A 21,715-nucleotide genomic window follows, 5' to 3' on the forward strand; every position below is an offset into this window, starting at 1 on the left:
GAGGATTGGATGAGCAGGAGATGAAGGGATGAGAGGATGGAGGATTGGATGAGCAGGAGATGAAGGGATGAGAGGATGGAGGAATGGATGAGCAGGAGATGAAGGGATGAGAGGATGGAGGGATGGATGAGCAGGAGATGAAGGGATGAGAGGATGGATGAGCAGGAGATGAAGGGATGAGAGGATGGAGGAATGGATGAGCAGGAGATGAAGGGATGAGAGGATGGAGGAATGGATGAGCAGGAGATGAAGGGATGAGAGGATGGAGGAATGGATGAGCAGGAGATGAAGGGATGAGAGGATGTGAAGGATCTACCTTCAGCATCCTGATCTCGCGCAGGGCTATCTTCCTGACGGCCGGGTCCTCCTCGGTATCCAGAAACTTCTTCACAGCGACGATGCGTCCGGTGTCCTTGTGTCTGCACTTCATCACCACGCCGTAACTCCCTTCTCCGACCTGGCCCAGGTTCTCATATTTATCCATATCTCTCTCCCTCCCTTACTCTCTTTCTCTCTCTCTCTTCAAAGTTCAAACGCTCTCGCTCCGAAACGGCACCAAAAACATTCCCGGATACCCACGTAGACCGCTCGGTAAACGTGAGTTGTAAATCCACCGCGCGGAGCTTGTTCCTGCTCGCGACTCCTTTCTTGGCTTCTGTTCTGGTTCGGAGTCTCTTACCTATGAAGTAGTAGTACGGCGTGCGGTCACCGGAGATTTACGGTCGAATGCCCTTCGTGTGTGACCCGACTGCGGAGCAATTATCTGTCACCAAACACGTTACCAATGGCAACTCCCTCACCGTGGCGTACACAACAAACGAGGACACCGTACACCCAAGCGTCATCCATAAATATCTAAACCGACACACGTGCCTGCCAGTGTGAACACTTACTATCTGAACTCTATATGACGAAGGTATTATACCAAAACAAAAAGGTTTTAACTTTAAGGAGTCTCATGACTCAAACTCGACAGGTCCTCTGTCGCCTTCTGCTGGAACTTCTGACTTAATGATTATGCGAGGAACTACAAACTCACCAAGAGATAGCATTCATTTATTTTTTATTAAAAAGTTGCCTATATTTATTTAAAAGAATTACACAAACTCTGTACAAAATGTACATTTTCCTGCCCACAATGACTTCAGTTTGGGAGCGGAGCTCAGTAGCAGATCATCTGACTTCAGATCAAAAGGTCCAAGGTTCAAATCCCCCACATGCTACTTTGGATACAAGTGTGTGTGTGTGAGTGTGTCTCTACTCCTCCAGGTGTGTGTGTGTGAGTGTGTCTCTACTCTTCCAGGTGTGTGATGTCCTTCAGCAGCTCAGAGAAGGATGGGCGACCCTGTGGGGTCTGAAGGAGAAACACATCGTCACACATCATCTTCATCATCTTCATCACCTTCATCATCACACAATCACACACACACTTTCATCCTCCCGGTGTGTGTACCTCGTGCCAGCACCGGTACATGATCTGGTAGACCTGTTTAGAGGCGTGGCCTGGGCGGTAGAGGCGGAGCCCCCTGGTGATGTCTTCAACCACCTCAGGATTGGTCCTCCCCTCATAGGGCGTCCTGCCCTGGGTGAACACCTCCCACATCAGCACCCCTGCTCTCACACACACACACACATGGAGAAAAGGGCACACTTTACTCTGTGTGAAGGGGATTAAACAAAACACTTCCTGATTGCTATCCAATCAAAGCCTTAGCTGCAGTGCTGCCAGTAAGCAGTGATCTGATTGGCTGTGTGGAGCTGACCCACCAAAGGACCAGACGTCTGATTTGCTGCTGTACTTGCTGAAGTGGAGAACCTCTGGAGGAGACCACTTCACTGGGAACCTGGAACCCGTGGAACTGGTGTACTGGTTATCTAGAACATACCTGGAACACAGGACACAGAACCTGAAAGGGGGAGAGAGACACAGAGAGAGAGAGAGATAGAGAGAGAGAGAGAGAGAGAGAGAGAGAGAGAGAGAGATAGAGAGAGAGAGAGAGAGAGAGAGAGACAGAGAGAGAGAGAGAGAGAGAGACAGAGAGAGAGAGAGAGAGGGGGAGAGTGCAACAGAGAGACTCACCTGGTCATTCCAAAGTCACTCACTTTCACCTCGTTCTTCTCACTGACCAGACAGTTCCTGGCTGCCTGCTGACACAAGGAGGCGCTAGTGGACCCATTCACTTCCACTAGCAATGATAACAATGCTAATCGACTCTCTCTCTCTCTCTCCCTCTCTCTCTCTCTCTCTCTCTCCTCTCTCTCTCCCTCTCTCTCCCTCTCTCTCTCCCTCTCTCTCTCCCCCTCCTCTCTCCCTCTCTCTCTCCCTCTCTCTCTCTCTCTCTCTCTCTCTCTCTCTCTCTCTCTCTCTCTCTCTCTCTCTCTCTCACACACACACACACACACTGACCAGGTCTCTGTGTATGAATCTGTGATCCTCCAGGTACTTCATGGCTTCACACACATCCAGACACATGGCCAGAAGCTCTGCCCCCTCTCTGGCCCCGCCCCCCTGCCGCAGGAAGTTAAGCAGGCAGCCGTTGGCCAGGAACTCTGTCACGATGCAGAGAGGCCGCTGACGCAGAGATACTCCATACAGCTGCACCAGCCTGGGGTGGGACATCCTCCTGCACACACACACAGTTACAGACACACACACACACAGACATACACACACACACACACACACAGAGATACACACACACAGTTACACACACAAACACACACAGACATACACACACACACACACACACACAGAGATACACACACACAGTTACACACACACACACACACACACACACACAGATACACACACACAGTTACACACAGATACACACACAACCACAGTTACACACAGACACACACACACACAGTTACACACACACAGTTACACACAGACACAGACACACAGACACACACACACACAGAGAGATACACACACAGTTACACACAGATACACACACAACCACAGTTACACACAGACACACACACACACACACAGTTACACACACACAGTTACACACATTAAGCATGAGTGTATTGGTGTGTGTGAGTGTGTGCATGCATGTTGCAGCACTAAGATTCAGTGAGAATGGAAAGTGTGGTTAGAGTTGTGAGGGGGAGGTGATACAGACACTCTCATAGGCAGGAAATCAAACCACCCTTCGTGTACCTGCGTGTGTGTACCTGTGTGTGTGTGTGTGTGTGTACCTGTGTGTGTGTGTGCTACCTGTGTGTGTGTGTGTGTGTGTGTGTGTGTGTACCTGTGTGTGTGTGTGCTACCTGTGTGTGTGTGTGTGTGTGTGCTACCTACATCATGACCTTGGCCTCCTCTATGAAGTCCTCCTCCAGCATAGCTCCTTCTCTGATGGCCTTGATGGCCACCTTGTGCTGAGCCCTCCACTTGCCCAGACGCACCACCCCAAACTGCCCACTGCCCAACTCCTTCATGAAGGTCAGCTCACTGGGGTTGATCTCCCACTTCTCTACACGGCACAACAGGAGAGAGATGGAGAGAGAGATGGAGGGATAAAGAGAGAGAGAGATGGAGGATGGAGGGATAAAGAGAGGGAGAGATGGAGGATGGAGGGATAAAGAGAGAGAGAGATGGAGGATGGAGGGATAAAGAGAGAGAGAGAGATGGAGGATGGAGGGATAAAGAGAAAGAGAGATGGAGGATGGAGGGATAGAGAGAGAGAGAGATGGAGGATGGAGGGATAAAGAGAGAGAGAGATGGAGGATGGAGGGATAAAGAGAGAGAGAGATGGAGGATGGAGGGATAGAGAGAGAGAGAGATGGAGGATGGAGGGATAAAGAGAGAGAGAGATGGAGGATGGAGGGATAGAGAGAGAGAGATGGAGGATGGAGGGATAAAGAGAGAGAGAGATGGAGGATGGAGGGATAGAGAGAGAGAGAGAGAGAGATGGAGGTTGGAGGGATAAAGAGAGAGAGAGATGGAGGATGGAGGGATAGAGAGAGAGAGAGATGGAGGATGGAGGGATAAAGAGTATTTGTAAATGCCTGTGTGTGTGTGTGTGTATACATGCCTGTGTGTGTGTGTGTGTATACATGCCTGTGTGTGTGTGTGTGCTACCTGAGCTGAATCCGGAGGCAGGAGAGCAGGTTCCCGCCCGTCCCAGAGGGTACCTCAGTCTGGTCACCAGTCCTGCACACACCACAGGACACACATTACCCTGTGTGCTTGTGCACGTCAGGTGGCTGAGCGGTTAGGGAATCGGACTAGTAATCAGAAGGTTGCCTGTTCGATTCTCGGCTGCCAAATGACGTTGTGTCCTTGGGTAAGGCACTTCACCCTACTTGCTTCGGGGGGAATGTCCCTTTACTTACTGAAAGTCGCGGATAAGAACGTCTGCTAAATGTAAATGTAAGAAAAAAAGACATGCCTGTGTGTGTGTGTGTCTTACCTGCAGCGTTGTGTTCGTGGTAGTGTATGACCTCAGCGATGGAGTTGAACACGTATTTCTCAGCCAGGTACAGCTGTCCAGAGTCGCTGTGTCTGATCTGGTAGTGGCGTATCCCTCCGCTTAGACTGGGACACCAGATGGACAGAAACATACTTCTTACAGCTGTCAGACAGCTATGTGGCTAGTTAGCTAGCTAGAATAAGGGCTCTTACCCCAGGGCCTTGGTGAAGACTGACACTGTGTAGCACCCAGGCTGACTGGACTCTCTGACCACAAACCCTCCCTCTTTACCCTGGAAACACACACCCACCAAGGCATGTATACACACAGTTTGAGTTTCAAATCAGACCAATGGACACCTGAAAACACTTGCAGACAGGCAGACAGACAGACAGGCAGACAGGCAGACATGCAGACAGGTAGATAGGCAGACAAGTAGATAGGCAGGTACCTCTCTTCTCAGTAGCTGCTCTGCCTCTGATCTGGTGATGTTCTGGCAGAACCACCTGGCCAGGGAACATTAGAGATCATTTGAGAACTCCTAAATCATCAGAGAACATTAGTGCATAGTGTGTCTAATCTACTGTGTAGTCTCTAGTATGTAGTAGGCAGAATGCAGGGTGTAGTAGGCAGAATGCAGGGTGTAGTAGGCAGAATGCAGGGTGTAGTAGACAGTACTCACGTATTGGCCTCTATGTTGTGTTTCTCTCTCACATAGTTACTGGGGATGAATCCCTTGTTCCTGGGAGAGGAGAGGGAGAGAGGAGGAGAGGGAGAGAGGAGGAGAAAGGAGGAGAGGAGAAAGAGAGAAGAGAGAGGAGGAGAGGGAGAGAGGAGGAGGAGAGAGGAGGGGAGGAGGAGGAGAGAGGAGGGGAGGAAGAGAAGGAGGGAAGAAAATCTAAATGTAATAAAGCTGTAATAAGTAGTTGGGAGTAACGTCCTCTATTCAGCCAAATTTTGTTAAGGTTAGCCTCAGTATCATAACACACACACACCCCCCCCACACACACACACACACACACACACACACCGTACCCATGCTGGTCCTGGGCCCTCCACCAGAGCTGGTCCTGCTGGTGCAGGATGGTGTACTCTGCACCTCGACACAGCTTCAGCTCAGACTCATCCCGCGCTGAGAAGTCACACTCAGCCAACACCTTCATCCTCACCTCCCCCCCATCATCATCTTCCTCGGGGGGGGGAGGGGGCAGCTGGCGCCGGGAGCGCTCCAACTGGGGGGGAGGTGAAGAGAGACGGAGGATCATACAAGAAGAGAGACGGTGTGTGTGTGTGTGTGTGTGTGTGAGTGTGTGAGTGTGTGTGTGAGTGTGTGTGTGTGTGTGAGTGTGTGTGTGTGTGTGTGTGTGTGAGTGAGTCTACCTGGTAAGCTCGTCCAGGGTACCTCCTGGAGTGAAAGCAGAGAGCGGTGTTGTCCTCCAAACGTTTACTGACCTCTCTGACGCACACACACACACACCAACGTTAAACTGTGTCTTTGTGTTTGACCTCTTTGAAACACAACACAAACATTACACTATGAGTATGTGTGTGTGTGTGTGTGTGTGTGTGTGTGTGTGTGTGTGTGTGTGTGGTTACTGCACCTGGTCTGAATGGCACAGCAGCAGCAGCAGAAAATTGAATGAATAGAATGATCTGGAGAAAGAGAAGGGAGAGCCTGTCTGTCTGTCTGTCTGTCTGCATGCCTGTCTGTCTGTCTGTCTGTCTGTCTGCATGCCTGTCTGTCTGAATGCCTGTCTGTCTGTCTGTCTGTCTGTCTGTCTGTCTGTCTGTCTGCATGCCTGTCTGTCTGTCTGTCTGTCTGTCTGTCTGTCTGCATGCCTGTCTGTCTGTCTGTCTGTCTGTCTGCATGCCTGTCTGTCTGAATGCCTGTCTGTCTTTATTGATGTATTTCACTTACTGGACTGAAGCATGGCTGACAGAAGGTTGATCTCTCCTCCTCTTCTGCCTCTCTCCTCCGGGCTCTGGGCAGGCCAGGGGTCAGGGGTCAGGGGTCAGGGGTCAGGGGTTAGCCTGTGTCTCAAGCATCCGTCCTGAAAATAACCGACTAGAGAAAGACAGGAGGACAAAGAAGTGAAGAAGGAGAAGAGAGAAAGAGGCGGAGAGAGAGAGAGAGAGAGACACAGAGAGAGGAGGAGAAAAGAGAGAAACAGGATGTGCAGGTGACGTAGGGCAGACCACAGGCTTGTTCACCATGACGAAAGTCAGGCCGGATATCACCCTGGTGAACTACACACTACACACACGTGTGCATTCACTGCAAACATGCATGTGTTGTAGTTGATTGGTGGGTGTCGTGTTTTAGAACTGGTTACATTTAGTCATTTAGCAGACGCTCTTATCCAGAGCGACTTACAGTAAGTAAAGGGACATTCCCCCCGAGGCAAGTAGGGTGAAGTGCCTTGCCCAAGGACACAATGTCATTTGCACGCCGGGAATCGAACAGGCAACCTTCTGATTAATAGTCCGATTCCCTAACCGCTCAGCTGCCTGACTTCCCTGTTGACACTTGAAGGTGATGGAGGCACCAGTGTGTACATGTGTGTGTGTCTGTGTGTGTGTGTGTCTGTGTGTGTGTCTGTGTGTGTGCGCGTGTGTGCGTGTCCGTGTGCGTGATGAATAAAGTGCTGTAATTATTTACAGTTGGCAGATTCATTTGACAGTCAAATCAGCTTTAAGTAGTATTTCTGTCTCCCAAGAAATAACACACACACACACACCTTCAGGCACGCACACCCCCACATTCACACTTTCCTTAACTTCCTCACTTGATTTGGTCATTACAGCTCCTGTCCAAAGGACCGTCTGCATTTCCTGGTTGCGCGAGCGACACAATGACACTGACACGGTTTTGGGAGGATTACCGCGGGAAGTAAAGAAGGTAAGGATTTTTTTTTTTAAGTCTGAAAACGACTAAGAAAGCGTTTTAAACGTTTTTTTTAAATCACCTAGATCTTCTTTATAATATCGGTTCCTCGCAACCCCAATGGTTGGTCTGCTTTGACGCTGAGATTGTTTTTTACGGCGACATAGCTTGTTGTGAAATGTTTTTGAATTGCTATCGTGACACTTCACCGTTCCGAAGACTGGGGAACCAAGTTAAGTAAACACCCGCCGAGATGAAGGGACAGGTGTTTGCGTGTGTGGTGACGTAGCATTGTGTTCCCGAGCACGCGTTCTTTAGCTGCAAGGTGCGCTAACTTAGTTCTACGAAAAAAACGAACATTAGTAATGAAATGTAGGATTTTAATTAGATTTGCGTTTAACACTGCTGTTTTGATCCCTGGCAACTGTCTCCCTTCCTTTCCTCTCCTCTCCCCTCACCTTCCCCTCACCCTCACCCTCCCCTCACCCTCACCCTCCCCTCCTCCAGCAGTGTGATCGATGGGCAGCCAGAGGTGGGAGTGGCCGGTGCCAAGATGAGTGCTGAGGTGCTGCTGGAGGAGATGCTGACCAAGCGTTCACAGCAGAAGAAGAGAACCTCCCCTCTGAACTACAAGGACAGACTGTTTGTGCTCACCTCCACCAGGATCAGCTACTACGAGAGCAGGGCTGAGGTACTCACACACACACTCACACACACACTCACACACACACACACACACACACACTCACACACACACTCATGATGTTGTTGATGTTGTTGTTGTTGACAGAAGAGGAACAGGAAGGGCTTTGTGGACCTCAGCAAGGTTCGCTGTGTGGAGATCGTTAAGAATGAAGGCGGAACCATACCGTGTCACAACAAATACCCCTTCCAGGTGAGCGACCCTGACCCTAACCCTTCCAGGTGAGCGACCCTGACCCTAACCCTTCCAGGTGAGCGACCCTGACCCTAACCCTTCCAGGTGAGCGACCCTGACCCTAACCCTTCCAGGTGAGCGACCCTGACCCTAACCCTTCCAGGTGAGCGACCCTGACCCTAACCCTTCCAGGTGAGCGACCCTGACCCTAACCCTTCCAGGTGAGCGACCCTGACCCTAACCCTTCCAGGTGAGCGACCCTGACCCTAACCCTTCCAGGTGAGCGACCCTGACCCTAACCCTTCCAGGTGAGCGACCCTGACCCTAACCCTTCCAGGTGAGCGACCCTGACCCTAACCCTTCCAGGTGAGCGACCCTGACCCTAACCCTTCCAGGTGAGCGACCCTGACCCTAACCCTTCCAGGTGAGCGACCCTGACCCTAACCCTTCCAGGTGAGCGACCCTGACCCTAACCCTTCCAGGTGAGCGACCCTGACCCTAACCCTTCCAGGTGAGCGACCCTGACCCTAACCCTTCCAGGTGAGCGACCCTGACCCTAACCCTTCCAGGTGAGCGACCCTGACCCTAACCCTTCCAGGTGAGCGACCCTGACCCTAACCCTTCCAGGTGAGCGACCCTGACCCTAACCCTTCCAGGTGAGCGACCCTGACCCTAACCCTTCCAGGTGAGCGACCCTGACCCTAACCCTTCCAGGTGAGCGACCCTGACCCTAACCCTTCCAGGTGAGCGACCCTGACCCTAACCCTTCCAGGTGAGCGACCCTGACCCTGACCCTTCCAGGTGAGCGACCCTGACCCTAACCCTTCCAGGTGAGCGACCCTGACCCTAACCCTTCCAGGTGAGCGACCCTGACCCTAACCCTTCCAGGTGAGCGACCCTGACCCTAACCCTAAACCATTGTTCATCTTAATCCCATGATTAATGGGATTAATAGATGAATACACTTAAAAAATGACATCAATAATGACATGATAATGATGCTGTGTGTGTGCCTGTGTGTGTGCCTGTGTGTGTTCCTGTGTGTGTGTGTGTGTGTCTGTGTGTGTCTGTGTGTGTTCCTGTGTGTGTGTGTGTGCCTGTGTGTGTTCCTGTGTGTGTGTGTGTGTTGGTGTGTTCCTGTGTGTGTGTGTGTGTGCCTGTGCCTGTATGTGTGTGAAGGTGGTGTATGACTCCAGAATCCTGTGTGTGTGTGTGTGTGTGTGTGAAGGTGGTGTATGACTCCAGCATCCTGTGTGTGTGTGAAGATGGTGTATGACTCCAGCATCCTGTGTGTGTGTGAAGGTGGTGTATGACTCCAGCATCCTGTGTGTGTGTGAAGGTGGTGTATGACTCCAGCATCCTGTATGTGTTTGAAGGTGGTGTATGACTCCAGCATCCTGTATGTGTTTGAAGGTGGTGTATGACTCCAGCATCCTGTATGTGTTTGAAGGTGGTGTATGACTCCAGCATCCTGTGTGTGTGTGAAGGTGGTGTATGACTCCAGCATCCTGTATGTGTGTGAAGGTGGTGTATGACTCCAGCATCCTGTGTGTGTGTGAAGGTGGTGTATGACTCCAGCATCCTGTGTGTGTGTGAAGGTGGTGTATGACTCCAGCATCCTGTATGTGTTTGAAGGTGGTGTATGACTCCAGCATCCTGTGTGTGTGTGAAGGTGGTGTATGACTCCAGCATCCTGTGTGTGTGTGAAGGTGGTGTATGACTCCAGCATCCTGTATGTGTGTGAAGGTGGTGTATGACTCCAGCATCCTGTATGTGTGTGAAGGTGGTGTATGACTCCAGCATCCTGTGTGTGTGTGAAGGTGGTGTATGACTCCAGCATCCTGTGTGTGTGTGAAGATGGTGTATGACTCCAGCATCCTGTGTGTGTGTGAAGGTGGTGTATGACTCCAGCATCCTGTGTGTGTGTGAAGGTGGTGTATGACTCCAGCATCCTGTATGTGTGTGAAGGTGGTGTATGACTCCAGCATCCTGTATGTGTTTGAAGGTGGTGTATGACTCCAGCATCCTGTATGTGTTTGAAGGTGGTGTATGACTCCAGCATCCTGTATGTGTTTGAAGGTGGTGTATGACTCCAGCATCCTGTGTGTGTGTGAAGGTGGTGTATGACTCCAGCATCCTGTATGTGTGTGAAGGTGGTGTATGACTCCAGCATCCTGTGTGTGTGTGAAGGTGGTGTATGACTCCAGCATCCTGTGTGTGTGTGAAGGTGGTGTATGACTCCAGCATCCTGTATGTGTTTGAAGGTGGTGTATGACTCCAGCATCCTGTGTGTGTGTGAAGGTGGTGTATGACTCCAGCATCCTGTGTGTGTGTGAAGGTGGTGTATGACTCCAGCATCCTGTATGTGTGTGAAGGTGGTGTATGACTCCAGCATCCTGTATGTGTGTGAAGGTGGTGTATGACTCCAGCATCCTGTGTGTGTGTGAAGGTGGTGTATGACTCCAGCATCCTGTGTGTGTTTGAAGGTGGTGTATGACTCCAGCATCCTGTGTGTGTTTGAAGGTGGTGTATGACTCCAGCATCCTGTGTGTGTGTGAAGGTGGTGTATGACTCCAGCATCCTGTGTGTGTGTGAAGGTGGTGTATGACTCCAGCATCCTGTGTGTGTTTGAAGGTGGTGTATGACTCCAGCATCCTGTATGTGTTTGAAGGTGGTGTATGACTCCAGCATCCTGTGTGTGTGTGAAGGTGGTGTATGACTCCAGCATCCTGTGTGTGTTTGAAGGTGGTGTATGACTCCAGCATCCTGTATGTGTTTGAAGGTGGTGTATGACTCCAGCATCCTGTATGTGTGTGAAGGTGGTGTATGACTCCAGCATCCTGTATGTGTGTGAAGGTGGTGTATGACTCCAGCATCCTGTGTGTGTGTGAAGGTGGTGTATGACTCCAGCATCCTGTATGTGTGTGAAGGTGGTGTATGACTCCAGCATCCTGTGTGTGTGTGAAGGTGGTGTATGACTCCAGCATCCTGTATGTGTTTGAAGGTGGTGTATGACTCCAGCATCCTGTGTGTGTTTGAAGGTGGTGTATGACTCCAGCATCCTGTATGTGTGTGAAGGTGGTGTATGACTCCAGCATCCTGTGTGTGTTTGAAGGTGGTGTATGACTCCAGCATCCTGTATGTGTGTGAAGGTGGTGTATGACTCCAGCATCCTGTATGTGTGTGAAGGTGGTGTATGACTCCAGCATCCTGTATGTGTGTGAAGGTGGTGTATGACTCCAGCATCCTGTATGTGTGTGAAGGTGGTGTATGACTCCAGCATCCTGTGTGTGTTTGAAGGTGGTGTATGACTCCAGCATCCTGTATGTGTTTGAAGGTGGTGTATGACTCCAGCATCCTGTATGTGTGTGAAGGTGGTGTATGACTCCAGCATCCTGTATGTGTTTGAAGGTGGTGTATGACTCCAGCATCCTGTGTGTGTGTGAAGGTGGTGTATGACTCCAGCATCCTGTGTGTGTTTGAAGGTGGTGTATGACTCCAGCATCCTGTGTGTGTGTGAAGGTGGTGTATGACTCCAGCATCCTGTGTGTGTTTGAAGGTGGTGTATGACTCCAGCATCCTGTGTGTGTGTGAAGGTGGTGTATGACTCCAGCATCCTGTGTGTGTGTGAAGGTGGTGTATGACTCCAGCATCCTGTATGTGTGTGAAGGTGGTGTATGACTCCAGCATCCTGTGTGTGTTTGAAGGTGGTGTATGACTCCAGCATCCTGTGTGTGTGTGAAGGTGGTGTATGACTCCAGCATCCTGTGTGTGTGTGAAGGTGGTGTATGACTCCAGCATCCTGTATGTGTGTGAAGGTGGTGTATGACTCCAGCATCCTGTGTGTGTTTGAAGGTGGTGTATGACTCCAGCATCCTGTATGTGTTTGAAGGTGGTGTATGACTCCAGCATCCTGTGTGTGTGTGAAGGTGGTGTATGACTCCAGCATCCTGTGTGTGTGTGAAGGTGGTGTATGACTCCAGCATCCTGTGTGTGTGTGAAGGTGGTGTATGACTCCAGCATCCTGTGTGTGTGTGAAGGTGGTGTATGACTCCAGCATCCTGTGTGTGTGTGAAGGTGGTGTATGACTCCAGCATCCTGTATGTGTGTGAAGGTGGTGTATGACTCCAGCATCCTGTATGTGTTTGAAGGTGGTGTATGACTCCAGCATCCTGTGTGTGTGTGAAGGTGGTGTATGACTCCAGCATCCTGTATGTGTGTGAAGGTGGTGTATGACTCCAGCATCCTGTATGTGTGTGAAGGTGGTGTATGACTCCAGCATCCTGTATGTGTGTGAAGGTGGTGTATGACTCCAGCATCCTGTGTGTGTGTGAAGGTGGTGTATGACTCCAGCATCCTGTGTGTGTGTGAAGGTGGTGTATGACTCCAGCATCCTGTGTGTGTGTGAAGGTGGTGTATGACTCCAGCATCCTGTGTGTGTTTGAAGGTGGTGTATGACTCCAGCATCCTGTATGTGTTTGAAGGTGGTGTATGACTCCAGCATCCTGTGTGTGTGTGAAGGTGGTGTATGACTCCAGCATCCTGTATGTGTGTGAAGGTGGTGTATGACTCCAGCATCCTGTATGTGTTTGAAGGTGGTGTATGACTCCAGCATCCTGTATGTGTTTGAAGGTGGTGTATGACTCCAGCATCCTGTATGTGTTTGAAGGTGGTGTATGACTCCAGCATCCTGTATGTGTTTGAAGGTGGTGTATGACTCCAGCATCCTGTATGTGTGTGAAGGTGGTGTATGACTCCAGCATCCTGTATGTGTGTGAAGGTGGTGTATGACTCCAGCATCCTGTGTGTGTTTGAAGGTGGTGTATGACTCCAGCATCCTGTATGTGTTTGAAGGTGGTGTATGACTCCAGCATCCTGTGTGTGTTTGAAGGTGGTGTATGACTCCAGCATCCTGTGTGTGTGTGAAGGTGGTGTATGACTCCAGCATCCTGTGTGTGTTTGAAGGTGGTGTATGACTCCAGCATCCTGTATGTGTTTGAAGGTGGTGTATGACTCCAGCATCCTGTATGTGTGTGAAGGTGGTGTATGACTCCAGCATCCTGTGTGTGTGTGAAGGTGGTGTATGACTCCAGCATCCTGTGTGTGTTTGAAGGTGGTGTATGACTCCAGCATCCTGTGTGTGTGTGAAGGTGGTGTATGACTCCAGCATCCTGTGTGTGTGTGAAGGTGGTGTATGACTCCAGCATCCTGTGTGTGTGTGAAGGTGGTGTATGACTCCAGCATCCTGTATGTGTGTGAAGGTGGTGTATGACTCCAGCATCCTGTATGTGTGTGAAGGTGGTGTATGACTCCAGCATCCTGTGTGTGTGTGAAGGTGGTGTATGACTCCAGCATCCTGTATGTGTTTGAAGGTGGTGTATGACTCCAGCATCCTGTATGTGTGTGAAGGTGGTGTATGACTCCAGCATCCTGTGTGTGTGTGAAGGTGGTGTATGACTCCAGCATCCTGTGTGTGTTTGAAGGTGGTGTATGACTCCAGCATCCTGTATGTGTTTGAAGGTGGTGTATGACTCCAGCATCCTGTGTGTGTGTGAAGGTGGTGTATGACTCCAGCATCCTGTGTGTGTGTGAAGGTGGTGTATGACTCCAGCATCCTGTGTGTGTTTGAAGGTGGTGTATGACTCCAGCATCCTGTATGTGTTTGCCCCCAGCCATGACAGCAGGAGCATCTGGGTCCAGAGCATCAAAGACGGTCTGTAACACAGATCAGATCATCTAGTTAGAAATCACTGTCAACCTCCCCAGCACTGATGCTTCTGCCGTGTGATTGGCTGATGCTTGTGCCGTGTGCCATGTGATTGGCTGATGCTTGTGCCGTGTGCCATGTGATTGGTGCAGGGATCAGGCTGAACACGGAGGTGCAAGCCAAGTTCCACCCCCAGTTCTGGCAGGACGGGGCGTGGCTCTGCTGTCGCCAGGCCGACAAGCTGGCCCCCGGCTGTGAGGAGTACAACCTGTTAGGAGACAGTAAGATCACACACACACACCACATACACACACACACACCACACACACCACATACACACACACCACATACACACACACCACACACACCACATACATACACACACACCACATACACACACACCACACACACCACATACACACACACCACATACACACACACCACACACACCACATACACACACACCACACACACCACACCACACACACCACATACATACACACACTATCTCACCCTCTCTAGTGGAGTTGTTCTAACTGTGTCACCTGGCTGTTGTCAGTTTCCAGGAAGCCTCTCCCCCCTGTTCCTGAGGAGAACAAGGTGAGATTCACACACACACACACCAGACACACACTCACACACACCACACATAAACTTCTGCCTCTCTGGAAGTTTCTGTTCTTGAAAAGCTGAGCTCCCCTCCCTCAATCCCTCAATCCCTCAATCCCTCAATCCCTCCCTCCCTCCCTCCCTCCCTCCCTCCCTCCCTCCCTCCCTCCCTCCCTCCCTCCCTCCCTCCCTCCCTCCCTCCCTCCCTCCCTCCCTCCCTCCCTCCCTGCCTCCCTCCCTCCCTCCCTCCCTCCCTCCCTCCCTCCCTTCCCCTGCAGTTCTGCCGCCTCCCCCCTCCTCCCCCCCCAGGTCTGGGCAGCAGCGTGGAGGAGGAGGGGGAGGAGGAGGAGGAGGGGGAGGTGCTGGTGGTGGCGCTGTATGACTTCCCGAGGGCGGAGCCTCATGACCTCACGCTGGTCAAGGGAGAAGAGTATGTCATCCTGGAGAAGTGTGACGTCAACTGGTACAGGGCCCGCAACACACACGGGTCAGTGTCACTGTCTGTCTGTGTGTGTCAGTCTATAAAACTATTCAAGGAACTTAACTGAGATATATAATTGACTTGTGTGTGGGTGTATGTGTGTGTGTGTGGGGGTGGGTGGGTGTGTGTGTGTGGGTGTATGTGTGTGTGTGTGTGGGTGTATGTGTGTGTGTGGGGGGGTGTATGTGTGTGTGTGTGTGTGGGGGTGGGTGTGTGTGTGTGTGTGTGTGTGGGGGTGGGTGTGTGTGTGTGTTGCAGGGAAGAGGGCTACATCCCTAGTAACTACGTGACAGAGAAGAAATCAGATGACCTGCGGCAGTATGTGTGAGTGACATCATCACTTGTGACATGATCACTTGTGACATGATCACTTGTGACATCATCACAGTCATCCCTATAGATATATAAAGGCTAGATGTCTTACGGCGGAGTCTAGAACGAACCATCTTGCTACAGTCAACTCACTCACCCATAACATTGTGTTGGTGCTACATGTACTTTTTAAATAACCATAACTTGCTCAATTTTCAACCGATTTTTTAACGGTTTGGTTTGTTATCAACGTCAGAGATGTAGTTATGCCACTGCATACTTCTATTTTATTTTTTAGAAAATAACATAATTATTCATAAGTATGCAGTGGCATAACTACATCCTTGACGTTGAAAACAAACTGGGTGAGCGATTTGACTGTAGCAAGATGGCCGCCCTGTGCGGACGTTTGACTCCGTTGGCCAGAAACGCGGACGAGACATCTAGCCTTTATATATCTATGGTCATCCCCACCCACTCACCTAATTCCTGTTTGTTGTGGTTATTGTCTGCTCCAGTTGGTACAGTAAACAGGTCAACAGGAACAAGGCTGAGGAGCTTTTGAGGAGAGAGGTGAGTTCTAGAACCATCACATGACACATTCTAGACCTATCACATGACACGTTCTAGAACTATCACATGACACGTTCTAGAATGAGCAGTTTAATTGAGTAGCTGAAATCAAATCAGCTACATTGAGGATTGATTAGCGTACATGGGTTGATTCAGTAGTGTGAGATAGCTAAGCGGTTAGGGAATCGGGCTATTAATCAGAAGGTTGCCAGTTCAATTTCTGGCCATGCCAACTGACGTTGTGTCCTTGGGAAAGGCACCTCACCCTACTTGCCTCGGTGGAATGTCCCTGTACTTACGTCTGCTAAATGAATACATGTAAATGTGTGACAGTAGAGTGACTCAGTAGTGTGACAGTGATTCTGTGGCGCCCCCTGCAGGATAAAGAGGGAGGCTTCATGGTTAGAGACTCCAGCAGTGCTGGAGCACACACCGTGTCACTCTACACCAAGTCAGGGTACGTGCTCTCACCTGCAGGGTGTGTGTGTGTGTGTGTGTGTGGATGCAGGCATTAGTGAAGCACAACCATATGAAGCAGACTCTGGTTTGGGGTGTGTTTGTTTTGTGTGCTGTGCAGGGAGGGTGGAGCAGCAGTCAAGCACTACCACATCAAGTGCACCCAGAGCCAGCAGTTTTACCTGGCAGAGAGACACCTGTTCGACACCATACCTGAACTCATAGAGTACCACAAACACAACGCTGCAGGTAACCCACACACACTAACACACACACACTCACACACACACCTGTTCAACACCATACTTGAGCTCAGAGCGCCACCAACACAATGCTTCAGGTAACACATGCACCTGTGCCCCTGTAACCCCCTGTGCCCCCCTCCCCCCTGTGCCCCCCTGTGCCCCCCTGTGCCCCCCTGTGCCCCCCTGTGCCCCCCTCCTCCCTGTGCCCCCCTGTGCCCCCCTGTGCCCCCCTGTGCCCCCCTCCTCCCTGTGCCCCCCTCCCCCCTGTGCCCCCCTGTGCCCCCCTCCCCCTGTGCCCCCCTGTGCCACCCTCCCCCTGTGCCCCCCTCCCCCTGTGCCCCCCTCCCCCTGTGCCCCCCTCCCCCTGTGCCCCCCTCCCCAGGACTGGTGGCCAGGCTGAGGTACCCAGTAGGAGATCAGGACACTCTTGCCCCCTCTACTGCAGGCTTCAGCTACGGTAAACACACCTCTATCCCTCCATCTCCCATCTCTCTTTCTCTCTCTCTCTCTCTCTCTCTCTCTCTCTCTCTCTCTCTCTCTCTCTCTCTCTCTCTCTCTCTCTCTCTCTCTCTCTCCCTTCTCTCTCTCTCTCTCTCTCTCCCCTTCTCTCTCTCCCCCTTCTCTCTCTCTCCCCCTTCTCTCTCTCTCTCTCTCTCTATCTCTCTCTCTCTCTCTCTCTCTCTCTCTCTCTCTATCCCTCCATCTCTTTATCCCTCCATCTCTCTATCCCTCCATCTCTCTATCCCTCCATCCTCCATCTCTCTATCCCTCTATCTCTATCCCTCCATCCTCCATCTCTCTCTCTCTCTATCCCTCCATCCTCCATCTCTCTCTCTCTTTATCCCTCCATCCTCCATCTCTCTCTCTCTCTCTCTCTCTCTCTCTCTCTCTCTCTCTCTCTCTCTATCCCTCCATCTCTCTATCCCTCCATCCTCCATCTCTCTCTCTCTATCCCTCCATCCTCCATCCCTCTCTCTCTCTATCCCTCCACCCTCCATCTCTCTCTCTCTTTATCCCTCCATCCTCCATCTCTCTCTCTCTTTATCCCTCCATCCTCCATCTCTCTCTCTCTTTATCCCTCCATCCTCCATCTCTCTCTCTCTTTATCCCTCCATCCTCCATCCCTCTATCTCTCTATCCCTCCATCCTCCATCCCTCTATCTCTCTATCCCTCCATCCTCCATCTCTCTCTCTCTTTATCCCTCCATCCTCCATCCCTCTATCTCTCTATCCCTCCATCCTCCATCCCTCTATCTCTCTATCCCTCCATCCTCCATCTCTCTCTCTCTTTATCCCTCCATCCTCCATCCCTCTATCTCTCTATCCCTCCATCCTCCATCCCTCTATCTCTCTATCCCTCCATCCTCCATCTCTCCCTCTCTTTATCCCTCCATCCTCCATCTCTCTCTCTCTTTATCCCTCCATCTCTCTCTCCATCTCTCTCTCTCTTTATCCCTCCATCCTCCATCTCTCTCTCTCTTTATCCCTCCATCTCTCTCTCCATCTCTCCCTCTCTTTATCCCTCCATCCTCCATCTCTCCCTCTCTTTATCCCTCCATCCTCCATCTCTCTCTCTCTTTATCCCTCCATCCTCCATCTCTCTCTCTCTTTATCCCTCCATCTCTCTCTCCATCTCTCTCTCTCTCTATCCCTCCATCCTCCATCTCTCTCTCTCTTTATCCCTCCATCCTCCATCTCTCTCTCTCTCTATCCCTCCATCCTCCATCTCTCTCTCTCTTTATCCCTCCATCCTCCATCCCTCTATCTCTCTATCCCTCCATCCTCCATCTCTCTATCCCTCTATCTTTCTATCCCTCCATCCTCCATCTCTCTCTCTCTTTATCCATCCATCCTCCATCTCTCTTTATCCCTCCATCTCTCTCTCTCTCTCTATCCCTCCATCCTCCATCTCTCTCTTTCTCTTTATCCCTCCATCTCTCTCTCCATCTCTCTCCTGTTGTGCCGTGTAGAGAAGTGGGAGATCAACCCCAGTGAGCTGACCTTCATGAAGGAGTTGGGCAGTGGGCAGTTTGGGGTGGTGCGTCTGGGCAAGTGGAGGGCTCAGCACAAGGTGGCCATCAAGGCCATCAGAGAAGGAGCTATGCTGGAGGAGGACTTCATAGAGGAGGCCAAGGTCATGATGTAGGTAGCACACACACACACACACACACACACACAGGTAGCACACACACACACAGGTACACACCCACAACCCAAGATCATAATGTAAATACGTGTCTTACTCAAGTCAATTAAGTCCTCTAAAAATGTATATGTTGCATTGTGTGTGCACGTGTGTGTGTGTGTGTGTGCGCGCGTGTGTGCGTGTGCACGTCTGTGTGTGCACGTGTGTGTGTGTGTGTGTGCTACAGGAGGCTCTCCCACCCTAAGCTGGTGCAGCTGTATGGCGTGTGCTCCCAGCAGGATCCCATCTACATCGTGACTGAGTTCATGGAACTGGGCTGTCTGCTCAACCACGTCAGGCAGCACCGAGACCACCTGACTGCAGGTACACACACACACACACACACACTTATACACACACACACTTATACACACACACACACGCAGCAGTGTTCTCTGGAGTGTGAACAGGAAGTCCCTGGAGACAGGAAGTGACATATTCTGTGTTCCTGTTCCTCAGGCTCCCTGCTGAGCTTCTGTCTGGACGTGAGTGAGGGCATGGAACACCTGGAGCACCACGGCTTCATCCACAGGGACCTGGTGAGTCTCCAGCCAATAGGGACAGACCTGGTGAGTCTCCAGCCAATAGGGACAGACCTGGTGAGTCTCCAGCCAATAGGGACAGACCTGGTGAGTCTCCAGCCAATAGGGACAGACCTGGTGAGTCTCCAGCCAATAGGGACAGACCTGGTGAGTCTCCAGACAATAGGGACAGACCTGGTGAGACCATGGTTTGATAGTATGTTAAACTGACCAATGGCATAAGAGCGTGTTAAGCTGACCAATGGCATAAGAGCATGTTAAGCTGACCAATGGCGTGAGAGTAAAGTATGTTTCCACAGGCAGCCAGGAACTGTCTGGTGAACGCTGCTCTGGTGGTGAAGGTGTCTGACTTTGGCATGGCCAGGTACACACACACACACACACACACACACACACACACTGCTAAGATAGTTACAACACACACGTGTTCCAGGAATGTTAACCAGATAACCAGTACACCAGTTCTTCAGGAGCCAAGTTCCCCTAGTCTTGTAGGTTATTGGTTCTGATCTAGTCACGTTCTAGTTGTTCTAGGTATACACCTAGGTTCCAAGTGTGTTCTAGGTGGTTCTAGGTTCTGTTCTGTGTTCCAGGTATGTTCTAGATAACCAGTACACCAGTTCTTCAGGAGCCCAGTTCCCAGTGAAGTGGTCTCCACCGGAGGTGTTTAACTACTGCAGATACAGCAGCAAGTCTGACGTCTGGTCCTTTGGTCAGTAGGCTGAAGGGAGAGTGTGTTATCACTCATCTGTGTGTGTGTGTGTGTGTGTGTGTGTAATCCTTACCAGTATTTGTGTGTGTGTGTATTTATATGTGTGTGTGTGTATTTATATGTGTGTGTGTGCAGGGGTGCTAATGTGGGAGGTGTTGACCAAAGGCAGGATGCCGTTTGAGCAGAGCCCCAACCACCAGGTGGTGCTGATGGTGTCCCAGGGCGAGCGCCTCTACAGGCCCAAGATGGCCACCAACGCCATCTACCACATCATGCTGCGCTGCTGGCACGAGGTACTTCCTGTCACATGCTTCCTGTTTGGTGGCGCGATAGATAAACACTTTTTTAATAATCTGTCTCTGATTATGTTTTTATTTATCTCTCTTTATCTCTCTCTCCCTCCAGAAACCAGAAGAGAGACCCTCCTTCTCCCAGCTATGTGAACTGATCTGTGACTCCCTGGAAGTGGAGGGGTCATCACCCTGAACCGACCAATCACACACAGGGACCCACACAACTGACCAATCAGATCAACTGTCCCAGGTTTCAGAGGATGAGACTCAGACTCACCCAGCCGATGGTTTGGAATGCTGGAGCTAGTGTGATATTGTAGAACCTATTCCAACCTTCCAGAATCTACCGTAGAAGTTATCTCTTCCCGTAAGGAGAGATGGCAACAGTCACGCTCGGAATGAATGAATGATTTTATTTAATTCCTTCCTTCCTTAATTAACCCACTGATGTATTCCAATTGGTATCTGAGACTCTATATCTCCTAACCAAGTCAAGTATATCTCCTAACCAAGTCAAGTATATCTCCTAACCAAGTCAAGTATATCTCCTAACCAAGTCAAGTATATCTCCTAACCAAGTCAAGTATATCTCCTAACCAAGTCAAGTATATCTCCTAACCAAGTCAAGTATATCTCCTAACCAAGTCAAGTATATCTCCTAACCAAGTCAAGTATATCTCCTAACCAAGTCAAGTATATCTCCTAACCAAGTCAAGTATATCTCTTAACCAAGTCATGTATATCTCTTAACCAAGTCATGTATGTGTTATTGTGTGTCTAGTTGTGTTCAGAAGCTTCTGTAACATATTGAATGGTTGTATACTCATTAAACAGATGTGAAACTGAACAAATGAATAATTTAGAGTGATAAATAATACACAATGTATGCTTGATAAACAAAACTGCAAACCAGAACAACACAAACACACATACAGACACACACATGCATACACACAAACACACACACTCACAAACACATGATGCACACATACACTTCAATGCACTCACTCACCCTCAAGCCCCACATACACACTCATACACACTCACACACGCACACACACATTCACACACACCTTCTTGATAAGAAGCTATGATCTGTGGCCGTCTGATCTGCCAGATCAGTTAGTTATGCATGAGCTGCACTACACAACACACCTGCACCTGATCCCTTAGCGACCCGCCCCGACGACCAGCCAAGTCAGTCCAGGAGGGAGAGGAGTCTGAAGACTCTGCCAGCAGTACACAGACCTGGAGGATCCTGGAGGACACCTGGAGGAGCCTGGACACCGAGAGGAGCCTGCAGGACACCTGGAGGACATCTGGACACCTGGAAGACACTTGGACACCTGCAGGATACCTACAAGACACCTGGAGGACACCTGCAGGATACCTAGAAGACACCTAGAGGACATCTGGAC

The 21,715-nt window shown here is 50.5% G+C and overlaps 3 protein-coding genes across 3 annotated transcripts in view; 1 reads left to right on the top strand and 2 right to left on the bottom strand.

Annotated features, from left to right (window-relative positions):
* LOC146221588 (uncharacterized) overlaps positions 1–484 on the bottom strand; it is a 7,067-nt gene extending 6,583 nt beyond the window's left edge. The window contains exon 1 of the mRNA XM_084691719.1: positions 317–484. Within this exon, the coding sequence (XP_084547845.1) occupies positions 317–484 (168 nt within the window). The remainder of the gene's footprint in view (positions 1–316) is intronic.
* Positions 485–1,046: 562 nt separating this feature from the next.
* Positions 1,047–6,441, bottom strand: txk (TXK tyrosine kinase). Its single transcript, XM_084691348.1, has 15 exons — positions 6,340–6,441; positions 6,023–6,074; positions 5,802–5,877; positions 5,457–5,653; positions 5,104–5,163; positions 4,873–4,927; positions 4,634–4,713; positions 4,422–4,546; positions 4,091–4,162; positions 3,311–3,482; positions 2,408–2,624; positions 2,081–2,145; positions 1,768–1,886; positions 1,454–1,611; positions 1,047–1,354 (listed from the first exon to the last, which is right to left on the bottom strand). The coding sequence occupies exons 1-15, from the start codon at positions 6,350–6,352 to the stop codon at positions 1,292–1,294; spliced, it is 1,524 nt and encodes a 507-aa protein (XP_084547474.1). The 5' UTR covers positions 6,353–6,441; the 3' UTR covers positions 1,047–1,291.
* A 748-nt stretch (positions 6,442–7,189) lies between these two features.
* On the top strand, positions 7,190–21,235 carry tec (tec protein tyrosine kinase). The gene is made up of 19 exons (XM_084691322.1): positions 7,190–7,320; positions 7,813–7,996; positions 8,096–8,200; positions 13,814–13,895; positions 14,042–14,170; positions 14,449–14,489; positions 14,777–14,985; positions 15,238–15,303; positions 15,810–15,864; positions 16,245–16,321; positions 16,442–16,569; positions 16,948–17,022; positions 18,536–18,707; positions 18,938–19,074; positions 19,210–19,289; positions 19,592–19,656; positions 19,886–20,004; positions 20,140–20,297; positions 20,410–21,235. The coding sequence occupies exons 2-19, from the start codon at positions 7,859–7,861 to the stop codon at positions 20,488–20,490; spliced, it is 1,917 nt and encodes a 638-aa protein (XP_084547448.1). The 5' UTR covers positions 7,190–7,320; positions 7,813–7,858; the 3' UTR covers positions 20,491–21,235.
* The last annotated feature ends 480 nt before the right edge of the window (positions 21,236–21,715 follow it).

This window comes from Hypomesus nipponensis, chromosome 25 (assembly GCF_054491055.1).
Source record: "Hypomesus nipponensis isolate SF chromosome 25, ASM5449105v1, whole genome shotgun sequence".
Classification (NCBI taxonomy): domain Eukaryota; kingdom Metazoa; phylum Chordata; class Actinopteri; order Osmeriformes; family Osmeridae; genus Hypomesus; species Hypomesus nipponensis.